This window comes from Rhinoraja longicauda, chromosome 12 (genome assembly GCF_053455715.1).
Source record: "Rhinoraja longicauda isolate Sanriku21f chromosome 12, sRhiLon1.1, whole genome shotgun sequence".
Classification (NCBI taxonomy): Eukaryota; Metazoa; Chordata; class Chondrichthyes; order Rajiformes; family Arhynchobatidae; genus Rhinoraja; species Rhinoraja longicauda.
Window position 1 is genome coordinate 4,567,226 of NC_135964.1, and position 24,279 is coordinate 4,591,504.

The 24,279-nt window shown below is 43.9% G+C and overlaps 2 protein-coding genes across 11 annotated transcripts in view; both read right to left on the reverse strand.

The window, feature by feature from the left end:
* The window catches only part of LOC144598663 (transcription regulator protein BACH1-like), a 65,850-nt gene extending 52,839 nt beyond the window's left edge, over positions 1 to 13,011 (reverse strand). Inside the window, exon 1 of the mRNA XM_078408892.1 lies at positions 12,888 to 13,011. The gene's annotated coding sequence lies outside the window, so the exon portion shown is untranslated. The remainder of the gene's footprint in view (positions 1 to 12,887) is intronic.
* Positions 13,012 to 17,641: 4,630 nt separating this feature from the next.
* map3k7cl (map3k7 C-terminal like) overlaps positions 17,642 to 24,279 on the reverse strand; it is a 129,947-nt gene continuing 123,309 nt past the window's right edge. For all 10 annotated transcript variants that reach the window (XM_078408911.1, XM_078408902.1, XM_078408910.1 and 7 more), the window contains one exon: positions 17,642 to 18,866. In XM_078408911.1, coding sequence (XP_078265037.1) covers positions 18,686 to 18,866 — 181 coding nt within the window. In that variant the 3' untranslated portion in view covers positions 17,642 to 18,685. The remainder of the gene's footprint in view (positions 18,867 to 24,279) is intronic.

Here is a 24,279-nt window from a genome sequence, read left to right on the forward strand (position 1 = left end):
TGTCTTACTAACTTGATTGAGTATATTTGCAGAAGGAAAAATCACCTTCTTCACTTCAACAAATATACTCAATCATGTTAGTGAGACATGACCTGCAGTGGACAAAGCCATACTGACTGACATCCGAGATGTCCTCATTCAATAAGGAACGGGGGTCCCACTCTTCCATCATAGATGAGACCCTCACATGTCTCCTCGGTACCCCGCAGCTCCGCCCTTGCTCCCTCTCCCCCTAGTCGCAACTGAGACAGAGTTCCCCTTAGTCCTTACCTTTCACCCCATCAGCCGTCGTATACAACACACAATCCTCCGAAATTTCCACCACCTCCAACGGGATCCCACCACTAGCCACATTTTCCCATCTTCCGCAGAGACAGTTCCCTCCGCAACTCCCTGGTTAACTCATCCCTTCCCACCCAAACCACCCCCTCCCCAGGTACCTTCCCCTGCAACAGCAGAAGATGCAACACCAGTCCCTATACCTCCTCCCTCAACTCCGTCCAGGGACCCCGACAGTCTTTTCAGATCAGGCGGAGGTTCACTTGCACCTCCTCCAACCTCATCTACTGTATCCGTTGTTCAAGATGTGGACTCTTATACGTCAGCGAGACCAAACGCAGACTGGGCATCGTTTCGAGGAACACCTTCGCTCAACCCACCTGAACCTACCTGATCTCCTAGTTTAATTTCCCTTCCCATTCCTACACAGACCTTTCTGTCCTCAGTCTCCTCCATTGTCAGAGTGAGGCTAAACGCAAATTGGAGGAACAGCATCTCATATTTCGCTTGGGCAGCTTACAGCCCAGTGGTATGAATATTGATTTCTCTCACTTCAGGTAGCCCCGGCATTCCCTCTCTCTCTATTCCTCCCCCACCCAAGTCGCACCAGCTTCTCATTTTCACCCTACAAACAGTTAACAATGGCCTGTTTCCTTTATCATCATTACTTTTTTGCATAACTTTTATTCATTGTTCTTTATCTCTCCACATCACTGTCTATATCTCTCGTTTCCCTTATCCCTAACCAGTCTGAAGGGTCTCGACCCGAAACGTTCCCCATTCCTTCTCTCCAGAGATGCTGCCTGTCCCGCTGAGTTACTCCAACTTTTTGTGTCTATCTTCCCTAATTAGACCATTCTCTTCCAAATGAGAGTAAATCCCAGCCCAAAGATTCCCAACCACTGATGCGAGGCTCACTGATCTATAATTTTCTAGACTATATCTACTTCCCTTTTAAAACAAACAACACTGGCAACTCCCCCGCCCTCCAGGACCTTGCGTGTGGCAAGAGGGGATACAAAGATCTTCATCACGGCCCCTGTAATTTCCTCTCTTGCCTCTCTCAATAACCTGGAATAGATCCCATCTTCCCCTGGCGATTTATCCATCTTAATACTTTAAGAACCCAAAGGTTTAGAGTTTAGAGATACAGTGCGGAAACCGGCCCTTTGGCCCACTGAGCCTGTGCCGACCAGCGATCCCCGTACACTAGCACTAGTCAGGCCGAAAGGACAGTTTGTGGACTCCACGACAAATTAAACATGCATGGATCGGGTGATGCAGCGGTAGAGTCGCTGCCTTAAAGCACCAGAGACCTAGGCTTTATCCTGACTTTATCACTAGTTGGTGCAGACTCGGTGGGCCAAAGGGCCTGTTTCCGCACTAAATTAATAAACTCTAAACTTTAAAGATGGTGTATAAAGCTTTGGAGATCGGTGCTAAATATATTCCAGATGGATAGATCAAATCTACCCAGGGGAAAGGAGAGAGAGTAGAAATATGGTAATGAGAAAGATCAACCACGATCGCACTGAATTGCATAATTCTGCACACATTTTCTATGCCATCATGTTCACTTCATTTGCACTAGATACATTCTGGCATTAAATTGCACTAATTTCCTATCTTGACTGTTTCTTCGTCGACTAGTTGAGCCACATCTCTCTATGGTATTTCTTGTATAATGTTCCAATCAGCGCACGACATAGATGCACAAAGTTCTCTAGTTCATAATCTACTGACCTGGCAATATAATACAGCATTTCACTAATTTGTACTGGTATTAAAATCTATCACCTACATTAGGCATTTCACATGTCAATTCATTATGGAATACCAATTAACAAAAACAACAGAAAGCTAAACTGCTAGAATAATGAAAGATACACAAAGTTGAGCCAAATGCAATCCTATAATAAGTAATTTGGCCACATATATACATAATATTACCTTCTAGATGAACCATCAGTGCAGAAGTCTGGTAACCTTTTTGACTTGCTTTCTACTGCCAGAAGAAACAGACATGTGATAATATTATGCATATTTGTTGCCAAATTGTTTATTGTACCATTGTATTTGGCTCGGGTTTGTGTCTTCCACTATTCTAGCAGAAGCTCTGGCAAGTCCACAAGGATTCTCTCCAATTTCTACAAATCTGATATAGAAAGTATTCTGATGGGATGTATCTTAGCAAGGGGTATCAACTGCTCTGCCTTTGACCACCTGAAGCTGCAGAGAATGGTGAACACATCCATAACTAAATTACATCTTAAATGCCTAATCTAGGTGACAGATAATCCATCACAGGCTCGCCACATTATGGTAACTCAAATTTCACTGTGACAATAAATTGAATCTTGACTTCCTTCCATCCAGTCCATCTCCACAGTGCGTTGCATCAGGAAGGTTGGAAATATCGCCAAGGAAGCCAGCCACCCTGTTCATTCACTTTCCTCCTTTCTACCTTCTGCGAGACGATACAGGAGCTTGAAAGCATGCACGTCCAAACTTAAGCACTGTTGCTTCCTCGCTACTAACAAACCCCCGAATCCTTCTTTCCAGAGATGCTGCCTGTCCCGCTGAGTTACTCCAGCATTTAATGTCTATCTCTGGTGCAAACCAGCATCTGCAGTTCCTTCCTACATCTCTTTCACACCTCCTTTCTGGAGGTTTGGCATCCAACTCCAAACTCGACCTCATTCGATTATTCCGCTGTTGCCCATCAGTATTTTTCTGCACAACTTCAGATTGTAATACAATCTTTCACCATTCTGCTGCTTTGCATTTGTCATATTATTGTGTCTATCGTTATCATGTGTACCGTTTACTCTCGGAGCTTCATGTGAACAAGCAATTTCATTGCACCCTGATGTATGTGATAATAAAATAATTCTGAATTTGAATCAAATCATGTTGAAGTAACCCTGCCTTATTTTTTCTGTCAATTTATGCACTATATTGAAATCACGTACTTAACATAATTCAATAAAGAATTAGGAGAATTAGGCACAGACTTTACAAATAAATGGAGGATGAATAGGTAAAATATCACACCAATTTTTTTTTAATGTCAATTTCTTCTCACAGTTTCAGTACCTTAAATCAAAAAGAAATTTATTATGAGGGAAAGTCACTGGTAAATTCAATAGAGAATGCAGAACAAACTTTTCCCAGAGAGTACTGGAACTTATTACCACAAACATGAGTTGAGCTGAACTGGTTTTAAAGACAAGGTAGGTGGACATGAGGTGCAAAGGAATAGAAGGATATTTAAAGTCAGGCTGGGGGGGGGGGGGGGGGTATGGAGAGAGGAGGATATGCATGCAAAGCACAATTTATTAGCTGGACATAACAGCTTCATTTTAAAATTCAGCATTTCACTTGTCAACAATAAATTAACTCTCCTCACCCAGCTGACTGTTCAACACCCGAGTTTCTACTCTCCCACACGTCTACACACTTAGCTCCTCCTTGCACGGGTCATTTATTTTATTTTACTTATCAGTTATTCTTTGTATACAGTCGGCCTCTCTAATACTTTCCTCCCTTCACACGTCTGAAGAGAATTCTTATGCTGCAGCCCACCAAAATCAACTCAGTCTCTCTCTATCCCGCTCCAACGAACTCGCTGAAGCTTTTTCAGTTCGGTTATATTAATAAATGGCAAACAAAATGATCCAAGAGCAGAATAATAACCACAGAACCCAAACCCACCGTGTAATCATCAGTAAACTGAAAGAGGTGTGAGAGTGCCGTGCATCCTCTCCAAAAGAGGTAGTTGGCAGCAAAAGGAATGCTTTTCTCAGCTGTTAATTATTAAAAGTTACAAGAGGAACACACAGCAGTATACAATAACACCATACTTAGTTTCAGATCCCAATAAAAACTTCAAAAGCAATTGCAACAATCAAGCTGGAGAAAAGAATACCCAAGGCTATATATACTCTGCATCTTTCAAAAGATGTTTACAAGGCTAGTAGAGGACACATTTTTTTCTTTGCAAATAACACAGTTTGAGGCAAGGCAATAGGCTGTAATGGTTTGGGGGGGAAATGTGAATGAAAACCAAGTATTCACTAGGCTATCCAAAAAAAAAATTCTCAAGATTTGTTCCTTATCCCAAAGAGGATGAAAGATTCCAAGGGGAGTAAGAGGCACCCGTGGCTGACAAGGGAAGTCAAGGACAGCATAAAAATAAAAGAGCAGAAGTACAACAAAGCAAAGAAGAGTGGGAAGCCACAGGATTGGGACTCTTTTAAAGAGCAACAGAAGATGACTAAGAAGGCAATACGGGGAGAAAATATGAGGTACGAGGGTAAACTAGCCATTAATATAAAGGAGGATAGTAAAAGCTTTTTTAGGTATGTAAAGAGGAAAAAAATAGTCAAGGCAAATGTGGGTCTCTTGAAGACAGAAGCGGGGGAATTTATTATGGGGAACAAGGAAATGGCAGACGAGTTGAACCGGTACTTTGGATCTGTCTTCACTAAGGAAGATACAAGCAATCTCCCAGATGTTCTAGTGGTCAGAGATCCTAGGGTGATGGAGGAACTGAAGGAAATCCACATTAGGCAGGAAATGGTGTTGGGTAGACTGATGGGACTGAAGGCTGATAAATCCCCAGGGCCTGATGGTCTGCATCCCAGAGTACTTAAGGAGGTGGCGCTAGAAATTGTGGACGCATTGGTGATCATTTTCCAATGTTCTATAGATTCAGGATCAGTTCCTGTGGATTGGAGGGTAGCTAATGTTGTCCCACTTTTTAAGAAAGGAGGGAGAGAGAAAATGGGAAATTATAGACCAGTTAGTCTGATATCAGTGGTGGGGAAGATGCTGGAGTCAATTATAAAAGACGAAATTGCAGAGCATTTGGATAGTAGTAACAGGATTGTTCCGAGTCAGCATGGATTTACGAAGGGGAAATCATGCTTGACTAATCTTCTGGAATTCTTTGAGGATGTAACTAGGAAAATTGACAGGGGAGAGCCGGTGGATGTGGTGTACCTTGACATTCAGAAAGCCTTTGACAAGGTTCCACATAGGAGATTAGTGGGCAAAATTAGAGCACATGGTATTGGAGGTAGGGTACTGACATGGATAGAAAATTGGTTGACAGAAAGCAAAGAATGGGGACAAATGGGTCCCTTTCAGAATGGCAGGCAGTAACTAGTGGGGGACCTGGACTATCTCCGACATCTCCCTCCCGTTTCTGGACCTCACCATCTCCATCACAGGAGACAGACTAGTGACGGACATTTACTATAAACCCACTGACTCGCACAGCTATCTGGACTACACTTCTTCCCACCCGGTCCCCTGCAAAAAGTCTATCCCAATTCCTCCGTCTACGCCGCATCTGCGCCCGGGATGAGGTGTTTCACACTAGGGCTTCTAAAATGTCCTCGTTCTTCAGAAAACGGGGCTTCCCCTCCTCCATTATAGATGAGGCTCTCACTGGGGTCTCTTCTACATCCCGCAGCTCCGCTCTTGCTCCCCCTCCCCCCACTCGCAACAAGGACAGAATCCCCCTCGTTCTCACCTTCCACTCCACCAGCCAGCGGATCCAACATATCATCCACCAACATTTCCGTCACCTACAACGGGACCCCACCACTGGCCATATCTTCCCATCCCCTCCCCTCTCTGCGTTCCGCAGAGACCGTTCCCTCCGTAACTCCCTGGTCCACTCGTCCCTTCCTACCCAAACCACCCCAACCCCGGGCACTTTCCCCTGCAACCGCACGAGGTGCAACACCTATCCCTTTACCTCCCCCCTCAACTCCATCCAAGGACCCAAACAGTCTTTCCAGGTGAGACAAAGGTTCACCTGCACCTCCTCCAACCTCATCTATTGCATCCGCTGCTCTAGATGTCAACTTATTTACATCGGCGAAACCAAGCGCAGGCTCGGCGATCGCTTCGCTGAACACCTGCGCTCGGTCCGCATTAACCAAACTGATCTCCCGGTGGCCGAGCTCTTCAACTCCTCCTCCCACTCCCAGTCTGACCTTTCTGTCATGGGCCTCCTCCAGTGCCATAGTGAGGCCCACCGGAAATTGGAGGAACAGCACCTCATATTTCGCCTGGGCAGTTTGCAACCCAGTGGTATGAACATCGACTTCTCCAACTTTAGATAGTTCCTCTGTCCCTCCCTTCCCCTCCTCCTTCCCAGATCTCCCTCTATCTTCCTGTCTCCACCTATATCCTTCCTTTGTCCCGCCCCCCTGACATCAGTCTGAAGAAGGGTCTCGACCCGAAACTTCACCCATTCCTTCTCTCCCGAGATGCTGCCTGACCTGCTGAGTTACTCCAGCATTTTGTGAATAAATCGATTTGTACCAGCATCTGCAGTTATTTTCTTAAACTAGTGGGGTACCGCAAGGCTCGGTGCTGGGACCGCAGCTATTTACAATATACATTAATGACTTGGATGAAGGGATTAAAAGTACCATTAGCAAATTTGCAGATGATACAAAGCTGGGTGGTAGTGTGAACTGTGAGGAAGATGCTATGAGGTTGCAGGGTGACTTGGACAGGTTGTGTGAGTGGGTGGATGCATGGCAGATGCAGTTTAATGTGGATAAGTGTGAGGTTATCCACTTTGGTGGTAAGAATAGGAAGGCAGAGTATTATCGGAATGGTGTCAAGTTAGGAACAGGGGACGTACAACGAGATCTGGGTGTCCTAGTGCATCAGTCACTGAAAGGAAGCATGCAGGTACAGCAGGCAGTGAAGAAAGCCAATGGAATGTTGCCCTTCATAACAAGAGGAGTTGAGTATAGGTGCAAAGAGGTCCTTCTGCAGTTGTACAGGGCCCTAGTGAGACCGCACCTGGAGTACTGTGTGCAGTTTTGGTCTCCAAATTTGAGGAAGGATATTCTTGCATTTGAGGGCGTGCTGCGTAGGTTTACTAGGTTAATTCCCGGAATGGCGGGACTATCATATGTTGAAAGACTGGAGCGACTAGGCTTGTATACACTGGAATTTAGAAGGATGAGAGGAGATCTTATTGAAACATATAAGATTATTAAGGGGTTGGACACGTTAGAAGCAGGAAACATGTTCCCAATGTTGGGGGAGTCCAGAACAAGGGGCCACAGTTTAAGAATAAGGGGTAGGCCATTTAGAACTGAGATGAGTAAGTATGCAGATGATACTAAGATAGGTGGTGTAGTTAATAATGAAGTAGATTTTCAAAGTCTACAGAGAGACTTGGGCCTTTTGGAAGGGTGGGCTGAAAGATGGCAGATGGAGTATAATGCTGATAAGTGTGAGGTGCTGCATTTTGGTAGGACAAATCAAAATAGGACGTACAGGGTAAATGGTAGGGAATTGAGGAATGCAGTGGAACAGAGGGATCTGGGAATAACTGTGCATTGTTCCCTGAAGGTGGAATCTCATGTGGATAGGGTGGTGAAGAAGGCGTTTGGTATGCTTGCCTTTATAAATCAGAGCATCGAATATAGAAGTTGGGATGTAATGTTAAAATTGTACAGGGCATTGGTGAGGCCGAATCTGGAGTATGGTGTGCAGTTCTGGTCGCCAAATTATAGGAAGGATGTCGACAAAATGGAGAGGGTACAGAGATTTACTAGAATGTTGCCTGGGTTTCAGCACTTAAGCTACAGAGAGAGGTTGAACAGGTTGGGTCTTTATTCTTTGGAGCGTAGTAGGTTGAGGGGGGACTTGATAGAGGTTTTTAAAATTTTAAGAGGGACGGACAGAGTTGACGTGGGTAGGCTTTTCCCTTTGAGAGTGGGGAAGATTCCAACAAGGGGACATAACTTCAGAATTAAGGGACAAAGGTTTAGGGGTAAGATGAGGGGTAACTTCTTTACTCAGAGGGTGGTGGCTGTATGGAATGAGCTTCCGGTGGAAGTGGTGGAGGCAGGCTCGATTTTATTATTTAAGAGTAAATTGGATAGGTATATGGATGGGAGGGGATTGGAGGGTTATGGTCTGAGAGCAGGTAGATGAGACTAGGTCAGAGAAAGTGGTCGGCATGGACTGGTAGGGCCGAACGGGCCTGTTTCCGTGCTGTAATTGTTATATGGTTATATGGTTATATGAGAAAAAACTTTTTCAGTCAGAGTATGTAGGTATGTAGGTTAATTGGCTGGGTAAATGTAAAAATTGTCCCTAGTGGGTGTAGGATAGTGTTAATGTACGGGGATCACTGGGCGGCACGGACTTGGAGGGCCGAAAAGGCCTGTTTCCGGCTGTATATATATGATATGATATGATATGAGTTGTGAATCTGTGGAATTCTCTGCCTCAGAAGGCAGTGGAGGCCAATTCTCTGAATGCATTCAAGAGAGAGCTAGATAGAGTTCTTAAGGATAGCGGAGTCAGGGGGGTATGGGGAGAAGGCAGGAACGGGGTACTAATTGAGAATGATCAGCCATGATCACATTGAATGGCGGTGCTGGCTCGAAGGGCCGAATGGCCTCCTCCTGCACCTATTGACTATTGTCTATTATATGTAACTACGATCAAGTTGAGGTATCAGACAGATCTTTCAGTCTGTGTAACATGGTACTAAATAAACATCTGTATATCATGCAAATACATATTCTTTTTAGCTGGAAAACAGAAAGAACCACCTTTCCACAATGGTCCCTGAAAAAAACAGTCACAGCATGTTTCAGGATATTAGGTGAATATAAATAGCAGTATAAAGGCAGGCTTCAGGTAACTTTTTTTTCCATCCTTTACACCAATAAATTCCTGATGAAAGTTCAGTGCATTGGCAGCAGTAGCCAATAGGTTTGCCTTGACAATATTGGTTCTGAAATTTAAATAATTATCAAAATAGTATGCAATCATAATTTATACTTCTGCAAAATGCAGTTATGATATCTCCAAGACCACTCCTTAAAGCTCACCTCTATCCCATTGGAATTTAAAGGAATCCTTCAACATATTACCTAGTGACGGAAACAAATGTCAAATTACTATTGCTATTTATTATTTGAAATCCCAAGCCTTACGAAGTCCATTGCTTTCAGTCCTTACAACAATACTAAATTTTGCCAATCTGTTGCCAAAGTCCTTAACCATGCACTTGTTTTCTCTTGTGGGAAGGAACTGCAGATACTGGTTCAAACCGAAGATAGACACAAAAAGCTGGAGTAACTCAGCGAGCGGGACAGGCAGCATCTCTGGAGAGAAGGAATGGGTGACGTTTCAGGTCGAGGCCCTTCATTCAATTCCACCCTTCGGCCTACCATCCATACGGCACAAAGCCTGGAGCCCACTGCAACAATCTCATACCTCACCAAACTTGTCTTCAGGTGCACTGCGCCTTTTCGATTTACATGTTGTCTGGCAGGTTACTACATTTTCCAGCAAGCCAGGAGAGCGCAAAGTGAGAAAGATTTACATTATCAAAAGCATCTACACGAGGCGCTGCCTCAAAAGGAACGTCAAGGATTCATCGTCAAGGATCTTCACCATGCCCTCTTCTCATTTCCACCATCAAGCTGGCGATACAGAAGCTCAAGATCCACAACACCTAGTGCAAAAGCAGCTACATTCCTGTAACCATCAGGTTTTCGTGCAGATCTGTGCACCCTAATCCTACATTGGCAATAGAACACTACAGACCACCTTTTACTCTACCATGACTATTTTCCAACTGCGTTTTTGCACTAATGTCTTGTGCATCGAAAAGTGCCCATTTTATCCACAGGCCCGGATAATTTACATATAATGTGTCTATGTGTGTTGTCTGTGGTCTATGTACCTGTGATTCATTATACCTGCACCTCACTGCACTTGTGCTTACAGGCCGTTCTGCTATAATGCGTGTTTTTATAAATTAAATTGGGAATACTAATTGCACTATGTGAGCTAATTTGGTTATAATGCAACTTCAATCAGGAAGCAGAAAACCACCAAATTTACTTTGGAAATTGCTTGAAGCCTGAGGCATTGGATTTAAGCAGTACGGGTGAGAAAATAAAATAGTTTCAGTGTAACTTGCTCACAGTAATTAGGCACTAGTCTCTTAAGAACACAGCTGCTACTTTAACCATAGGTCGCTAGCGCTTTTATTGACACTTGTGCAAGGATACTCTATTAAGCAATGTAATATACATTTTTAGCTTGCAGTCACAAAAATAAACTTATTGCTACTGAAAATAGCTTCACTTGAAAGTCCTGTTGGAAAAGTAACTGTGTTATTGGCAGTCTGAAATGCTTGTGCCCCAAAACTCCAATTCTCCCATTGACACAATTGTCTTTATAATTGATTTTCTAAACCAGAGAAACATAACTACTGCACTCGAGCATAACTAGCTGTAGATGACGTGACTTGACTTGAACCTTTCACATTTCCAAACAATCGGATCGCAAGTTATCGGAGTTGTGAACCTCCTTCCCAGCATTCTGTACCAATGAAGAGCATGTCATAAATCATAAAAATGGGAACCTCGGCTCGTATTAACTGCTACTCACCAACTGCTGTTCAGTATCACATTTTACAGATGTGCAATTTCAAGCCACAATCACAACCTGCCCACTGAAAATCAATAAATTGTAGTGCATAAGAAAGGTCCTCCCCATCATAAAGAGCACGTACTTCCCGGCTGTTATCATGCTCCTGAACGGTCTTCACAGAAGCGAAGGGCGTGGTCCCGATCTCCTGCCCTGACTCAATACGACCCTTACTTTTTTAATGGCACTTTCTCGATAAGGGTATAATGCTGTAACACTATGTTCTGCACCTTGGTATTGCCCTCTGCACTAGTGTATGGTTTGCTTTGACTGAGAAGCACACAAAGTTTTCCACTGTATTTTGGTACACGTAAACCAATAACAATATCAATGCCCATTACTATCTTTATAGCTACTTCAACCTAAAGCTCTGTTACCTTTCGGAGGTATGGAAGGCACTGTGAAGCTGTGAAGATACAAAAGTTAACGGAGAGATGTTGACAGGCCATGTGAGAGGCAAAGAGTTGGCAAATGGAATTTTATGAGTAAGGTTGCTCTTTTTGGAAGAGTAAAGAATAGTTTTTAAAAAGTAAAAAATGTAGAAAGTACAAAGGAATAATGGGGAGGGGTATCATCGGTTCACAAAAACACAAAATTGGCATATGGATACAGCAGTCAATCAGGAAGGGTAATGAAATGCAGGCCTGTATCTCAATGGGCTTAAAGTATAAAAAGCAGTAAAGTCGAAATGCCCTCCTGAGCCCACATCCAGAGTGCCTAGTTAGGTTTGTTTCTTTAAGAAAATCTATATTGTCATTGGAGGGTGATCCGAGAAGGTTTCCTGGAATAATTCAGGTGTGGAGGGATTGTGGAATATGTTGGGTCTGCACTCGTTGGAGTTCAAATGATTAGGGGGTAATCTTATTATAATACACAAGATTTTTAGGTGGCTGCAAGTAAATAACTACTAGATGGGTGTTTCTCTTCATGGCACCTTGAGGTTCAGAATAAGGGGGCAATCATTTAAGACTGAAATGAGGAAGACTTTCTTCTCTTAAAAGGATTGTAGGTCTTTGCATTCCTTATCCCACAAAGCTGTGTTGCTGAATCCTTGAAAATATGAAAGTTGGGATAGATTATTTCTAAATCAGTACGAGAATCAAGGGAATAGTGATGGACTTGCAAAAAGATGAATCAAGTATAACATTATTGCATGGCAAAGTTCCCATGATAATATATCTTGAGCACATTTGCCTATTCTTGCATGTATAATGGAAATTTAGTCTCCAGTGTGATCAATGGATCAAATGTCCAAGTCTACCTTCTGTGAAAGGATTTCCGAGATAAACTTATTTTCATCCTAAAAGTCAAGAGATGACAGACCTCTTCTAATTGGGTGGGTGGTCAAGTGGCCATTTGTTAGTTTGAACAAGTAATGATTTGTGTGCTGTCTATTTGCCATTCATAAGATCTATCATCTCACATATGCTTCAACATAAACCCTATTGCAACAAGAATCTGAACCATTGGAACAGAATCCATACAGTTTCATATCCCAAGGATATCAACCACCCCAAATACAGGATTGAACTTCAACAATCTGGCGTGTTGTCTGCGCCAAAAACTTACAATCAGCTGCGATGAACCGATGCTTGTATCATAATTTCATGGAAAACTGAGTACTTCTGTGGCGTAAAATCTTAAGAACACAAACTCAACCTTCGAGTACAAAGCATAAACCTTTCCATAAGTGCATTTCAGCTACAAACGAATAAAATGCCCCCTGTTATTTGAACCCGCCCTTTTGTTTATTGTTTCTAACTACACCCACCAAGTTTGATTATTGGCAGCGTTGACCCAAAATACAGAACTATCAAAACTGAGTGCGGGGTGGCGCTGGAAGCGACTTGGTCACACCATTGTTTACAAAACAGGCATGGACGACCTTCTCCCACCCGCCAACCGGCCCTGCTCAGACAGTGGTGGAAGGGGCCGGCGGACACCCAGCGCAGCGGCCGTGGGAGAGGCTGTCACAGCCCAGCCCAGCCCAGCCCGGCCTGCGGTGACGGCCCGAAGCCTCACAGCGACCGCTCCAGCCCGGCCCTGCCCGCCCGCCCGGCCCACTCCCACTCCCACCCCGGGCCCAGGGGCCCTCACACCTCGCCCCTCACCTCATGCCGACAGGAGAAAGGAGGGAGGGAAACCCGGCGCCGGCAGCGTCTCCTGCCTCACACCCGCGGCCCGCGGCCGCTCGCGCTTATTTCCACACAAACTCGGAGTCCGCGAGCGTTGCCCCGCCCCCCTCCTACTCTCCCCCAGTCCCCAGGCCCCGCCCCCCTCCTCCTCTCCCCAGTCCCCCGCCCCCAGTCTCCGCCCCTCCCTCCCAGTGCCACTCCGGTCCCCACCCCCAGTCCCCTCACCGCCCCTCCCCCCAGTCCCCGCCCGCCCTCCCCTCCCCCCAGTCCCCGCCCGCCCTCCCCTCCCCCCAGTCTCCGCCCCTCCCTCCCAGTGCCACTCCGGTCCCCGCCCCCCCTCCCCCAATCCCCGCCCACAGTGCCCGCCCCGCCCCCCAGTCCCCGCCCCTCCCCCCAGTCCCCGCCCCCCAGTCCCCGCCCCTCCTCCAGTCCCCGCCCCCCAGTCCCCGCCCCTCCCCCAGTCCCCGCCCCCCAGTCCCCGCCCCCCAGTCCCCGCCCCCCAGTCCCCGCCCCCCAGTCCCCGCCCCCCAGTCCCCGCCCCCCAGTCCCCGCCCCCCAGTCCCCGCCCCCCAGTCCCCGCCCCCCAGTCCCCGCCCCCCAGTCCCCGCCCCCCAGTCCCCGCCCCCCAGTCCCCGCCCCCCAGTCCCCGCCCCCCAGTCCCCGCCCCCCAGTCCCCGCCCCTCCCCCCAGTCCCCGCCCCTGACAGAGCAGCAAAACAAATGGGAAACATCAACAGGGGTTTTACCAAACAAACCACAGCGCAACGGTGGACCCCCCTCCCCCTCCCCCCCCTCCTCCCCCCCCCCTCCCCCTCCCCCCCCCCCCCCCCACCCTCCACCACCTCCCTGAAAGATGAAAAAAAATCCAGCACAAAGTGTTACTCAGCTGAAGTGCTCTCACAAACAATCTTCTAGTTGGTGAATCATCGTTTACTCATCTAATGGAAAACTGACAATTTTGGTCTTGCTTCATAGATGTGACTAGTACGACCTACCAGTCAGCATTTCCATAGACAATTTAATGGTTGGTAGCCAGGATCACCACTATATGTTGATGTGGAAGTCACTGAGTGATTACAGAGTGGTACGTGAGGAGTAAAATTGGAGAAGGGGGTGAATTTAATGAGGAAACCAGAGCTTATGATTCAGTGCTGAACCCAATAGTAGAGCAACTAAGATGAGGAACACATAAGAATAGAATTTGGAACCAAAAGAGAGGGAGCAAGTCAAAGAATTAAAAAGTGAACGGTTTCTTAAGTCAGAGCCTTTGCAAATCTTTAATGGAATTTGGTGTGTGTTAAGACACTGCATAAAGCAACTGCTAATTTCCCATCAGATTTATTCTGTTGCTTTCCACATTTGTCTGGGATTTCTCTCATAAAACTCTCCTTGGTTTAGAAAAACAACTGTATAACATTTCTGAGTAGAAAAATACTAGTCCCGCATCTTCCAGTGGGCCTTAGTTACATCTTTGAAATATTTCAGAACATTTCACTTTACTTTTGAAAAGCAGTTATGCTGGTAAATGTAAAGAATAATTGCACATAACAAGGTCTCACAAACAGCATTGTGCTTATGGCTAGTTAATCTAATTTTGATAGCAATGGTTTAGGGCAGGATATTGACTACCATTCTTAGTCTTGTTAAGGCTGATTTAATTTTCCCTTCCTTAACTGGACATTGTTTCTTTGTCTCGTTGAAAGGACAAGGAGTTAAACTAAAATATTGCTAGTCTCGTTATTGACAAGCAATTTTACAGAATGAAATCTGGTTATTTATCCTAAAGTGTATATGAAGTATATCTATAAAGTGTAAATATTGCCTACTGTTCAGAACTAATGCAAGCACCTTAACTTTCTTGTAATTTGGTTCAAATTCACATATGTGCACCTTACCACTCTTATAACTATCATCGTGACTATCCCTCGAGGTCGAGGATGATGGTCTACTTTCCGATGTCAGAACGAAGACGCCTGTGCGTGTGTTTGTTTAACGTGTACTTGATGTTGCGCTCCAAGAAGCACACGGTCCTTCACAAATCAATCAACTAATTCCAATGGCAAGGGAACCAAGATGATTGGAGCTGATAGATTTGTTGACGCCTTCACTGCCGTTGAGTTCAAGATACCTTTGTCCGCCTGGTCCGCCGTTGAGGTCTTGTACGTTGGATCGTTCTTAGTCTGGACCCTCATCCGCCATTGGCGGCCCTACCAGAAGCTAGTGCTTCCGACGGCATCGCTCTCGGAATCATGGGGGCAGGCAAGCCTCTTCACCACAACAAGGTGTACGATCCGAGGAGGTTATAACTATAGAGGTAGTGGAAAAGATCATGTTTTGCAAATCATTTTGTTTTACAAGTAAGAATGTGAACAATGAGCAGCAATCAGATAATCCAAAATTGCTTGCTAAATCTCAGAGATGAAGCATCTACATTCCAATTACTAAATAATTCCCAATATATAGTTAATTGTAAAACAGCAAAAAAACTTCAGCAAGAATATGTTCATCAGTTTGTTCACCTTGGAGGTAATAGAGGAATTCTGCCAGGTGTTCTTTTCATGTGGTAATCCTGCAAATATTAATGAAATGAATCACTTTATCATAAGCCAAGTTAGCTCTCAACAATGGAGCATATGTCAACTTTTGGCATTGTCTCCCCGATGAGTCAAAACAGGTGCGACTGCAGTTTTATGTCAAAGGTGACACAAGACTATATGGTTGTGGTTATTGATGATCAGTCATTCCAGCCTTAGGTTATGACAACAGGGTTTCCTCAAGCCACTGTCCTGGACCACACACCCACATTGCCTTCAGCTGCATCATCAATTACCTTCCTTTCATCATAATGTCAGAAATAGGGAAGTTTTCTCGTGAACATGCAATTTTGTATAATATTCTCTGTGGAGAGATTTGATTGATTGGGCTTTTAACACTGGAGTATTGATTAATGGGAGTGGATCTCATTCTTACTTGTAAAGATCTACGAGGACTAAGCATAGTAGATACAAGGAGAAAGAAGCTATGCCTGGAGAGAACAGCAGACAGAGGATATAGCCTTAGGTACAGGGAATGTAATTTAAAACTGAGAATACAAGATTTATTCATCCAACCTTTGGAATTCTCTACCATAAAAGGCAATCATTAAATATATTCAAGCTGGGAACAGCATAATGAGCCAAGTCAATGGATATTTTTAAGGCAGACAGATTCTTGATTAGCAAGGGTGTTGGGTTACGGGGTGAAGGCAAGAGAATGGGGTTGAAAGGGAACGATCGATCAGCCGTGATTGAATGGCAGAGTAGACGATGGGCCTAATTCTGTACCTAAAACTTATGAACATCCAGCTATTTGGGAGGTGAAGTCAAGGTGCACCTTAAACTACAACCTTGATACCCATTGGCATTGCTGCATCTGGGCAAGGTTAGGCTGCAGATCAGTTTGGAGCATGCAATACACGACCAGAATGCTCTCTAAGCCTAAACCTGCATGGCACTGTTTTTTTGATTTTTTTAGATTTAGAGATACAGCGCGGAAACAAGCCCTTCGGCCCACCGAGTCCGCGCTGCCCACTAACACTATCCTACACGCACTAGGGACAATTTTTACAGTTACCCAGTCAATTAACCTACATACCTGTACGTCTTTGGAGTGTGGGAGGAAACCGAAAATCTCGGAGAAAACCCACGCAGGTCACGGGGAGAACGTACAAACTTCATATAGACGGCGCCCGTGGTCAGGATCGAACCTGTCTCCGGCGCTGCATTCGCTGTAAGACAGCAACTCTACCGCTGCGCCACCGTGCCGCCTGTTGTTCTGACTAATGTGAGTATGTGCGCCTTGGCTTCATGTTTTTCAAATGGAGGTAATAACAGGTGGGTCCATACTGGCATCTCTTTGCTGGTCCCCTTCCTGAAACAGCACTCCCTGAACAATTATCCAAAATGTTTCTGATAGCTTAAGGGACAACAGGGAAAAATGCATATGAGGAATTATTTCAATCTATCTCCTGTCTGAGACGTTTAACCACTGCATGGTAGGATGATTGTGTAAATGCAACAGTGCTATAGTGGCATGCATGTTGGAAAACCACAGGAGTGATACTTTGAGATCATTTTGATATTTGTTGTGTTAGGTATATTCACAAACTGAGAGCCACTTCAAGAGCAAGAAATTGGATGTGTAGGAAAGAACTGCAGATGCTGGTTTAAACCGAAGATCGACCCAAAACGTTACCCATTCCTTCTATCCAGAGATACTGCCTGCCATAGAACATAGAAAATAGGTGCAGGAGGAGGCCATTTGGCCCTTCTAGCCAGCACCGCCATTCATTGTGATCATGGCTGATCATCCACAATTAGTAACCCGTGCCTGCCTTATCCCCATATCCCTTGATTCCGCTAGCCCCTAGAGCTCTATCTAACTCTCTTTTAAATTCATCCAGCGAATTGGCCTCCACTGCCCTCTGTGGCAGAGAATTCCACAAACTCACAACTCCGGGTGAAAAAGATTCTTCTCGCCTCAGTTTTAAATGGCCTCCACTTGAGTCCCGCTGAGTTACTTCAGCATTTTGTGTCTAAGAAATTGGATGTGGTGCCCAAGGCAGAGATGCAACATCACGGATCTTGTCCCTAGTTCTAGTTCGTTAGGGCCAATTTAGTAAAACTGATCAAAAAATCTAAACCTACATATATTTATAAAATGCAACAAATGGCAGAAATCATGTCACCCAAGTTTTATTAAAATTATAGATAGTTGTACAACAATTTTAAATGAAACAATAACCACAAGAGACCAGCTTTGAGTTTTCATATTTGAGTACTTTCTATCTTTTGCAGATTTCACAGTATATACTTACCCTTTCAAAACAATTGAGAAGAGTTTGATATATTGACCACTGCAAGAATTAGTATGCAGTGAAAAAAACCTGGAAGTACTCAACATTTCAAAGTATTCTTCAGATAACTGGCTAAATAAAATCGCACCTTGTAAAAAATGGTGTAAAATTGCCACAAATATCCTCAAAGTAAAGTTAAATTATTTTAAAACACTGAGTTGTATAATATTTATAAAAATCATATGATAATAATGAACAAAATGTCCACTTGCATTTTTGCGCTTTGTGTATTCCTGGTTGACCAAAGAAATACAGAAACTAATGGTGCACATTATATAAAAACCCTGCATAATTAACTCATTCTGTAAGTGCAGTTCTGTTTCATTTTGCAATGGACTAAAATTAAACAGAGACGAATCTCAGAGTTTCCTCTTGATTTTCAAATGTTGTCTGGCAATCTCAAGCAAACATCCTTCACATGTTTATCGCATGCAAGCACTGTAGATTTAAAAAGAAACTCCAATTTTTATAGACCATTATGTTTTCAAATAATTATAAGTACAGAATAATCTGTTATGATAAAACATTATTTATCAGCATTAATTTGATCATTATACAAATGATTTGATTAATAATTCTTGCACATTTAGATTTATGTTAACAATGATAGACTTGATATTTGTTTACAATATCTAGGGACCTTAATCCTTTCCATATTGTATTCTTTGATGTTAGCAAAATGGAATTTTGCTATATACTAGCCGATCTGGAAAAAACAACAGCAGTGTTGCAAATCAGCTTCCAGAAAAATCATGAACTATCAAAATGGCTTCATTTCTCCTTTTACAAATTCTTCAAATTGATTCTCTGAATCTGTGAAGAAGATTCCACAGCTATTCCAGCATTTTGTTTGTTGTAGCATCAGCATCATTTGCCTGCAATCAGGAAGTCCCGTCTTGCTGCTGCAGTAACACCTGAGGTTTCTCTAGATGTTCTCTACACTGTAAGTGGTAGGAGGTCAGAGAGTGATTCTCTTCAGAGAGCTGCTGATATTCCTGAATTAGCAGCGTGGCATTCAGTTGATCCTTTTCATCTTGATCAAGCTCTGCAATCAGTTGCTTCCTGATAAAGAAATGAAATGGAAATTCTTAGAGCATACTTACACCTGCAATCCGTTACTATTTTTTATTTCTCTCAGGTTCTGATATACACCTCACAATTGGAAAAATGAACATGACTGTCTTTTCACAGATTTCTCCAGGCAACACAGCATTCCACATTCAAGTTTAATGTCACTTTCAATATTAAAAACCTAGTGAATAATTGGCCCTGGGTGAGAAACTAACTTCACGTAACTTGTAAGATAGGTATTATGGTGGCGTTTACAACTTTCACTTGGAGTCTCACAGTCTGAATTCATCTCAGTCATTTAAAAGGATGGATTTAACATTTCCACTATAAATTCCAATTAACATAAGCTGTATGTACAATTTGATAGGAGTTTAACTGGCAAAAATTAAATCTCCACAGCACGCCCATATCAGTGTTATGTGAGAACAGTGGCTCCCATACATATGAAATGACCTCTAGTTAATGGCCATGATAGATGAAGGCATGTCGGCACTGACATCGGGAAAACCTCCTGATAATTGTGGAAAGGTCTTCAGACCCTTTAGATGGTAGTTTAACTTCTCTGGCAATCCCTCGAGGTCAAGGTTGACTTACAATCATGACTGCCTATGCATTCTGAGGTGAAGTGTGAATCCAGTGTGAGATCTAGACTGCCACGAATGGAATAGACCCTGACTAAAACACAGGTAATTTGAGCTGCTGTGGGTGCTTGATTTCTGCATGCTCCCATATTCCTAAAGAGCTCAGCGCCTCTCCAAATGCTTCTCCTCCACGTTCAGCTGACTGAGGTTAAGGACTCCTTTCAGTTTGTGTAGATGTTACATTTCCTCCCAGGAGGTTTTGAGAATGGCCTTGAAATGGTTTATCTGTCCTCCTGTAAAATGCTTGCCAGGGTGTAGTTGTAAATAGAGGACCTGTTTCAGGACTCTGTTGTCACCCATATAGACAACGCTGACTGCCCAGTGGGCCTGACCAGTGGGTTGCTGAGAAGGTTGGTCTGAGAGAGGATGATAGACCTTCTTCTGAGGTTAACGGGAGGCTGGAGATCCCTGTTCTGTGGCAAGCAGATCTCAGATTAACATCATATTCATATTCATGAGAAAGCATTTGGAGTCATGCAGAATTATATCAATATGGTTCTCCGAATACTGTTCTGAACGATGAAGTGAGATTGTGTGCTTATACCCACTCTTAATACATCAATTTAACCACATTATTTTTTGTAGATTTGCAAGCATTCTACTTTGCGCCATAAGTTAACCAACAATAAGCACATCTTGTTCATTATTAAGGATCCTGCACAATGTGAACAATATTTTACAGCTAGCACTAACTAGTTCATATGCAGCAATACTTTTAGAGAATTTGCAGAAATAAATGCTGCACAATGTGTATTCATGTGTGAAATCTTCTGTCTTAAGGTAACTACTAAATTTTAAAAAAAGAATAAGGCTAAATATTCATTTGGTCCATTTTCCATACTATTCCAAAGAGCTGAAATGCTCGCTAGATCTTTGAAAAAAAACGTCTTTTTATTGTTTATTTCCAGATTTACACATGGTGGTAAATATTTGTCATCCAGCAACCCGAAACATCACCCATTCCTTCTCTCCAGAGATGCTGCCTGACCCGCTGTGTTACTCCAGCATTTTGTGTCTAACTACTGAGTCATGCTGCCTCATTCAATTTTCTGAATGCCTCTGTAGATTAGATTAGCTACAGCAATGTAAAAACCTATTTATTTCTAGAAGTTGTTTGATTTTCATTTATTCCAATGTATGCAACAACAGTGAAATATTACAATGTTACGGTGCACGAGGTAAATGTACCGCTGCTAGCATGCTTTCAACTCTGGCACTTTGACTGCCTTTTTCCCAGAGGGTAGAGGACGCTAAAACATGAGGACGTAGGATTAAGGTGATAGGGGAGAGATTTAAGAAGAACCTCAGAGGTGATCTTTTCACTCAGAGGATAGCCTATATCTGAAATGAGCTGCCAGAGAAAGCTATCGAAATGGATACAATTAAAACATTCAAAAGACATTTGAACAGATACATGGAAAGGGTTTAGAGGAGTTTGAGAGACAAAAGTAGGCAAATAGGACTAGCCCGGAAGCCTAACTTGGTCAGCAAGGCCAAGTTGGAACAAAGGACCTGGTTTCATGTTGTTCTGCACTAATGGTCTAAGTGCCTCCAATACCAATACTTGTTTTAAGAATAAAGAGAAATGATCATTCAAAACGACATCAAGACCCGTTCTGATCAATAAATGCTGGTCTTTTCGAAACCTAATTTTTTGCAAAAATACTCATCAATTTTAGTTTTGATACAATAGTCTAGATTCTTTCTGTTCAAAGGTTCCTGCTATGACAATTGTCAATTAACTGCAAGATTCTACAGTATCACAAAATGCTGGAGTAACTCAGCGGGTCAGGCAGCATCTCTGGAGAGAAGGAATGGGTGACGTTTCGGGTCGAGGCCCTTCTTCAGTGATGTCAGGGGAGGGGGCGGGACAAGATAGGATGTAGTTGGAGAAAGGAAGACAAGAACTGTTAGATTCAAGATTTTACAGAATCGTTGTCGCTTGGCTCTTTGTAATTTGCAATTTTAACAGATTTTGAAAACCAATATTGTCTTATCCCAAATCACATAAGACAATAAACAGAAGAGAGGACTGTGCCATTCAGTCTCTCATGCCTACTCTGCCAAATCAGTAAGATCAAGGTTAATCTTCTCCCTCAGTGCCACTTCTCTGCAATAACACCATGCAGTAAACTATGCATTTTATCAGAGCGTGGGGTTGAATGGTGTCCGTGATTGCCCATTGTCTGCTGTAACCGAGTATTATCATCATCAGTCATTGAAACTAAGAATTACAGTTAATACACAAAAGGACACAAAGTGCTGAAGTAACTCAGCGAGTCGGGCAGCATCTTTGGAGGACATGGATAGGTGATGTCGGGACCCTTCTTCAGACTGATTCAGTCTGCTGAGTTACTCCAGCATATTGTGTTGCTTCACCTTAAAACTAGGCGCAGATGCCACTGGTCTGCACCAGCGACGCTTCTTCATTGGTTAAAGGGCTGTTGCTGCTTCTCATGTTGTAGCTCCTGGCCGGCAGCACTTTCTTCCCTATTATTACCTATTAACAGTGGGGTTTACTCCCCTCTCTCCAGCTTCTGCTTCGTCCTTCACTTTATCCGCCCGCTCTACCGCCTCCTCCTCCTCCTCCACCTCCAGTCGCTGACATCTTCCAAAGTGGAGTATGCCTGCGGTTCTGGGGGAGGCCGTGGACAAAGTGACGGCCGACAGGAAGAAGCAGCAGAAGGTGAGAGTGGAGGGAACGCTTCCGTCCTGTTGGTGGCAGCAGCCCGAAGAAGGCACTGTTCCCAGAGGCTACAACGTGAGCCGCAACAACAGCCATGTCCATGGGACCGTGCGGTGCATGAAGAAGGGCTCGCTGGTGCACCATGGGCAGTCACGTCGGAAGCCATGGCTGTGAGCAGAGGGGAAGTGGTGAGAGCTGGGATGGCATCGGCAGGTCAGTCCACTATAACCCAAATTCATTAAAAAGGGGTCTGTTAAAATGAGGGTTTATTGTATTGCTCAATATTCCGTCCAATGTCATCATCTGCCTTTTACAAGAGGAAGTGGCTTTTATCCTCTCATGTCTTCCCATTATAGCATTGCTGAGAGTGAAAGCAGACTTTCTTTCTGAATTCCAATGTGTTTCTATACATCTAACGTTACGTTATTCACTTTCACACTTCATGCTCCCTACTTTTCCTCCATGATCTTTGCAGTATAATCCCTGGCAAGATAATACGTTTAAGGGATACATGTTACTCTCTGTTACGTGTCCAAGAAAATTTGCTTCAGTGGACTTTAAGTCAGAGATGTCTTAATGGTTTTCATTTTGGAATCCTTGCCGGTCCAGGTACACCAGGGCATACTGTACTTAATGCTGTGACAGATAAACCTGGCAAGGTGCTGGGACTGAGCCTGATTTCTCATGGTCTGAAAATGTCGTTTAGTTTAGTTTAGAGATACAGCGCGGAAACAGGCCCTTCGGCCCACCGAGTCTGCACTGACCAGCAATCCCCGCACATTAACAATATCCTGCACACATTGGGGACAATTTACAATTTACACCAAGCCAATTAACCTGCAAACCTGTACGTCTTTGGAGTGTGGGAGGAAACTGAAGATCTCGTAGAAAACCCACGCGGTCACGGGGAGAACGTACAAACTCCGTACAGACAGCACCCGTAGTCGGGATGTAACCCGGGTCTCTGGCGCTGTAAGCGCTGTAAGGCAGTAACTCTGCCGCTGCGCCACCGTGCTGCCTGGACGGCTTAAAATCATCGTGATTCAACTTGCAATGAATCACAAGGAAACCTCTTCTTAATGTGGTAAGAACGATTCACACTGCCAATTTCTCATCTGACTTACAGAACAGTTCCTGCACGAGGTGCATTTCCTTACAATGAAAAGGAAAGAAAACAGCAGTATTCTCCTTTTGCATTACTTAGCAAAATAATTGATGAGACATTTTGCTTAGGTTCTGCTCGTCAATTCCGATGGAATCGTCGAGTTAAGTTTGGATAGTTTCCTGATTGTCTAATCAGCAACAGACTCCTCTCCTGTTCTTATTCACAGCCACATGACATAATTTCCCTTCTTCAGTGCCACCTAAATATGTTAGTCATCAATGGGGAACCAGATTCTATGGAGAAGTATTTACAAAATTACTTCCTCATTTCTACACTTTCTGAATTCCATTAAACAGTTACATATTGTGTTATAACATCACATGTTCCACTTTTGTAGATTTCTTTGAGGATCAACCAACCATTATCTTAAGGGTTTATTCACAAAATGCTGGAGTAACTCAGCAGGTCAGGCAGCATCTCGGGAGAGAAGGAATGGGTGACGTTTCGGGTCGAGACCCTTCTTCAGACTGACTGGTTAAGGGTTACTTAACCAAGTTTTGCCCAGAATAAAGGCACAAAGCAACCTATATACTAAAATTCTCATTTGTTTGTTTGTTTGTTCCTGACCTACAGCCAAAGCGGTACACGATAGTGCGACAATTTTGGGCCCACCTTAATCACCGTCGTCCCTTTGGTGCTAATGGAAGAAGGTTCATTGAAATCGGTGTTATATTTTAAACGTTATTCACATTTTAAAGTTTAGATCTATCTCCTAGGGAGGGAAAGGGGAGGAGGGAGGATAAGGGGGGTTGAGGGGGATGGAGTGGGGGGAGGGGTAAGGGGAGGGAGAAGGGAGGGGAAAGTGGGGAGAAGGGAGGGGGAGGAGAGGGTGCTGTACCAATGCAGGTTTTAAATCTATCTTCCAGGGAGGGAGGGAAGGGGGGGAGGGAGAGGGGAAGGTAGGATGAGGGT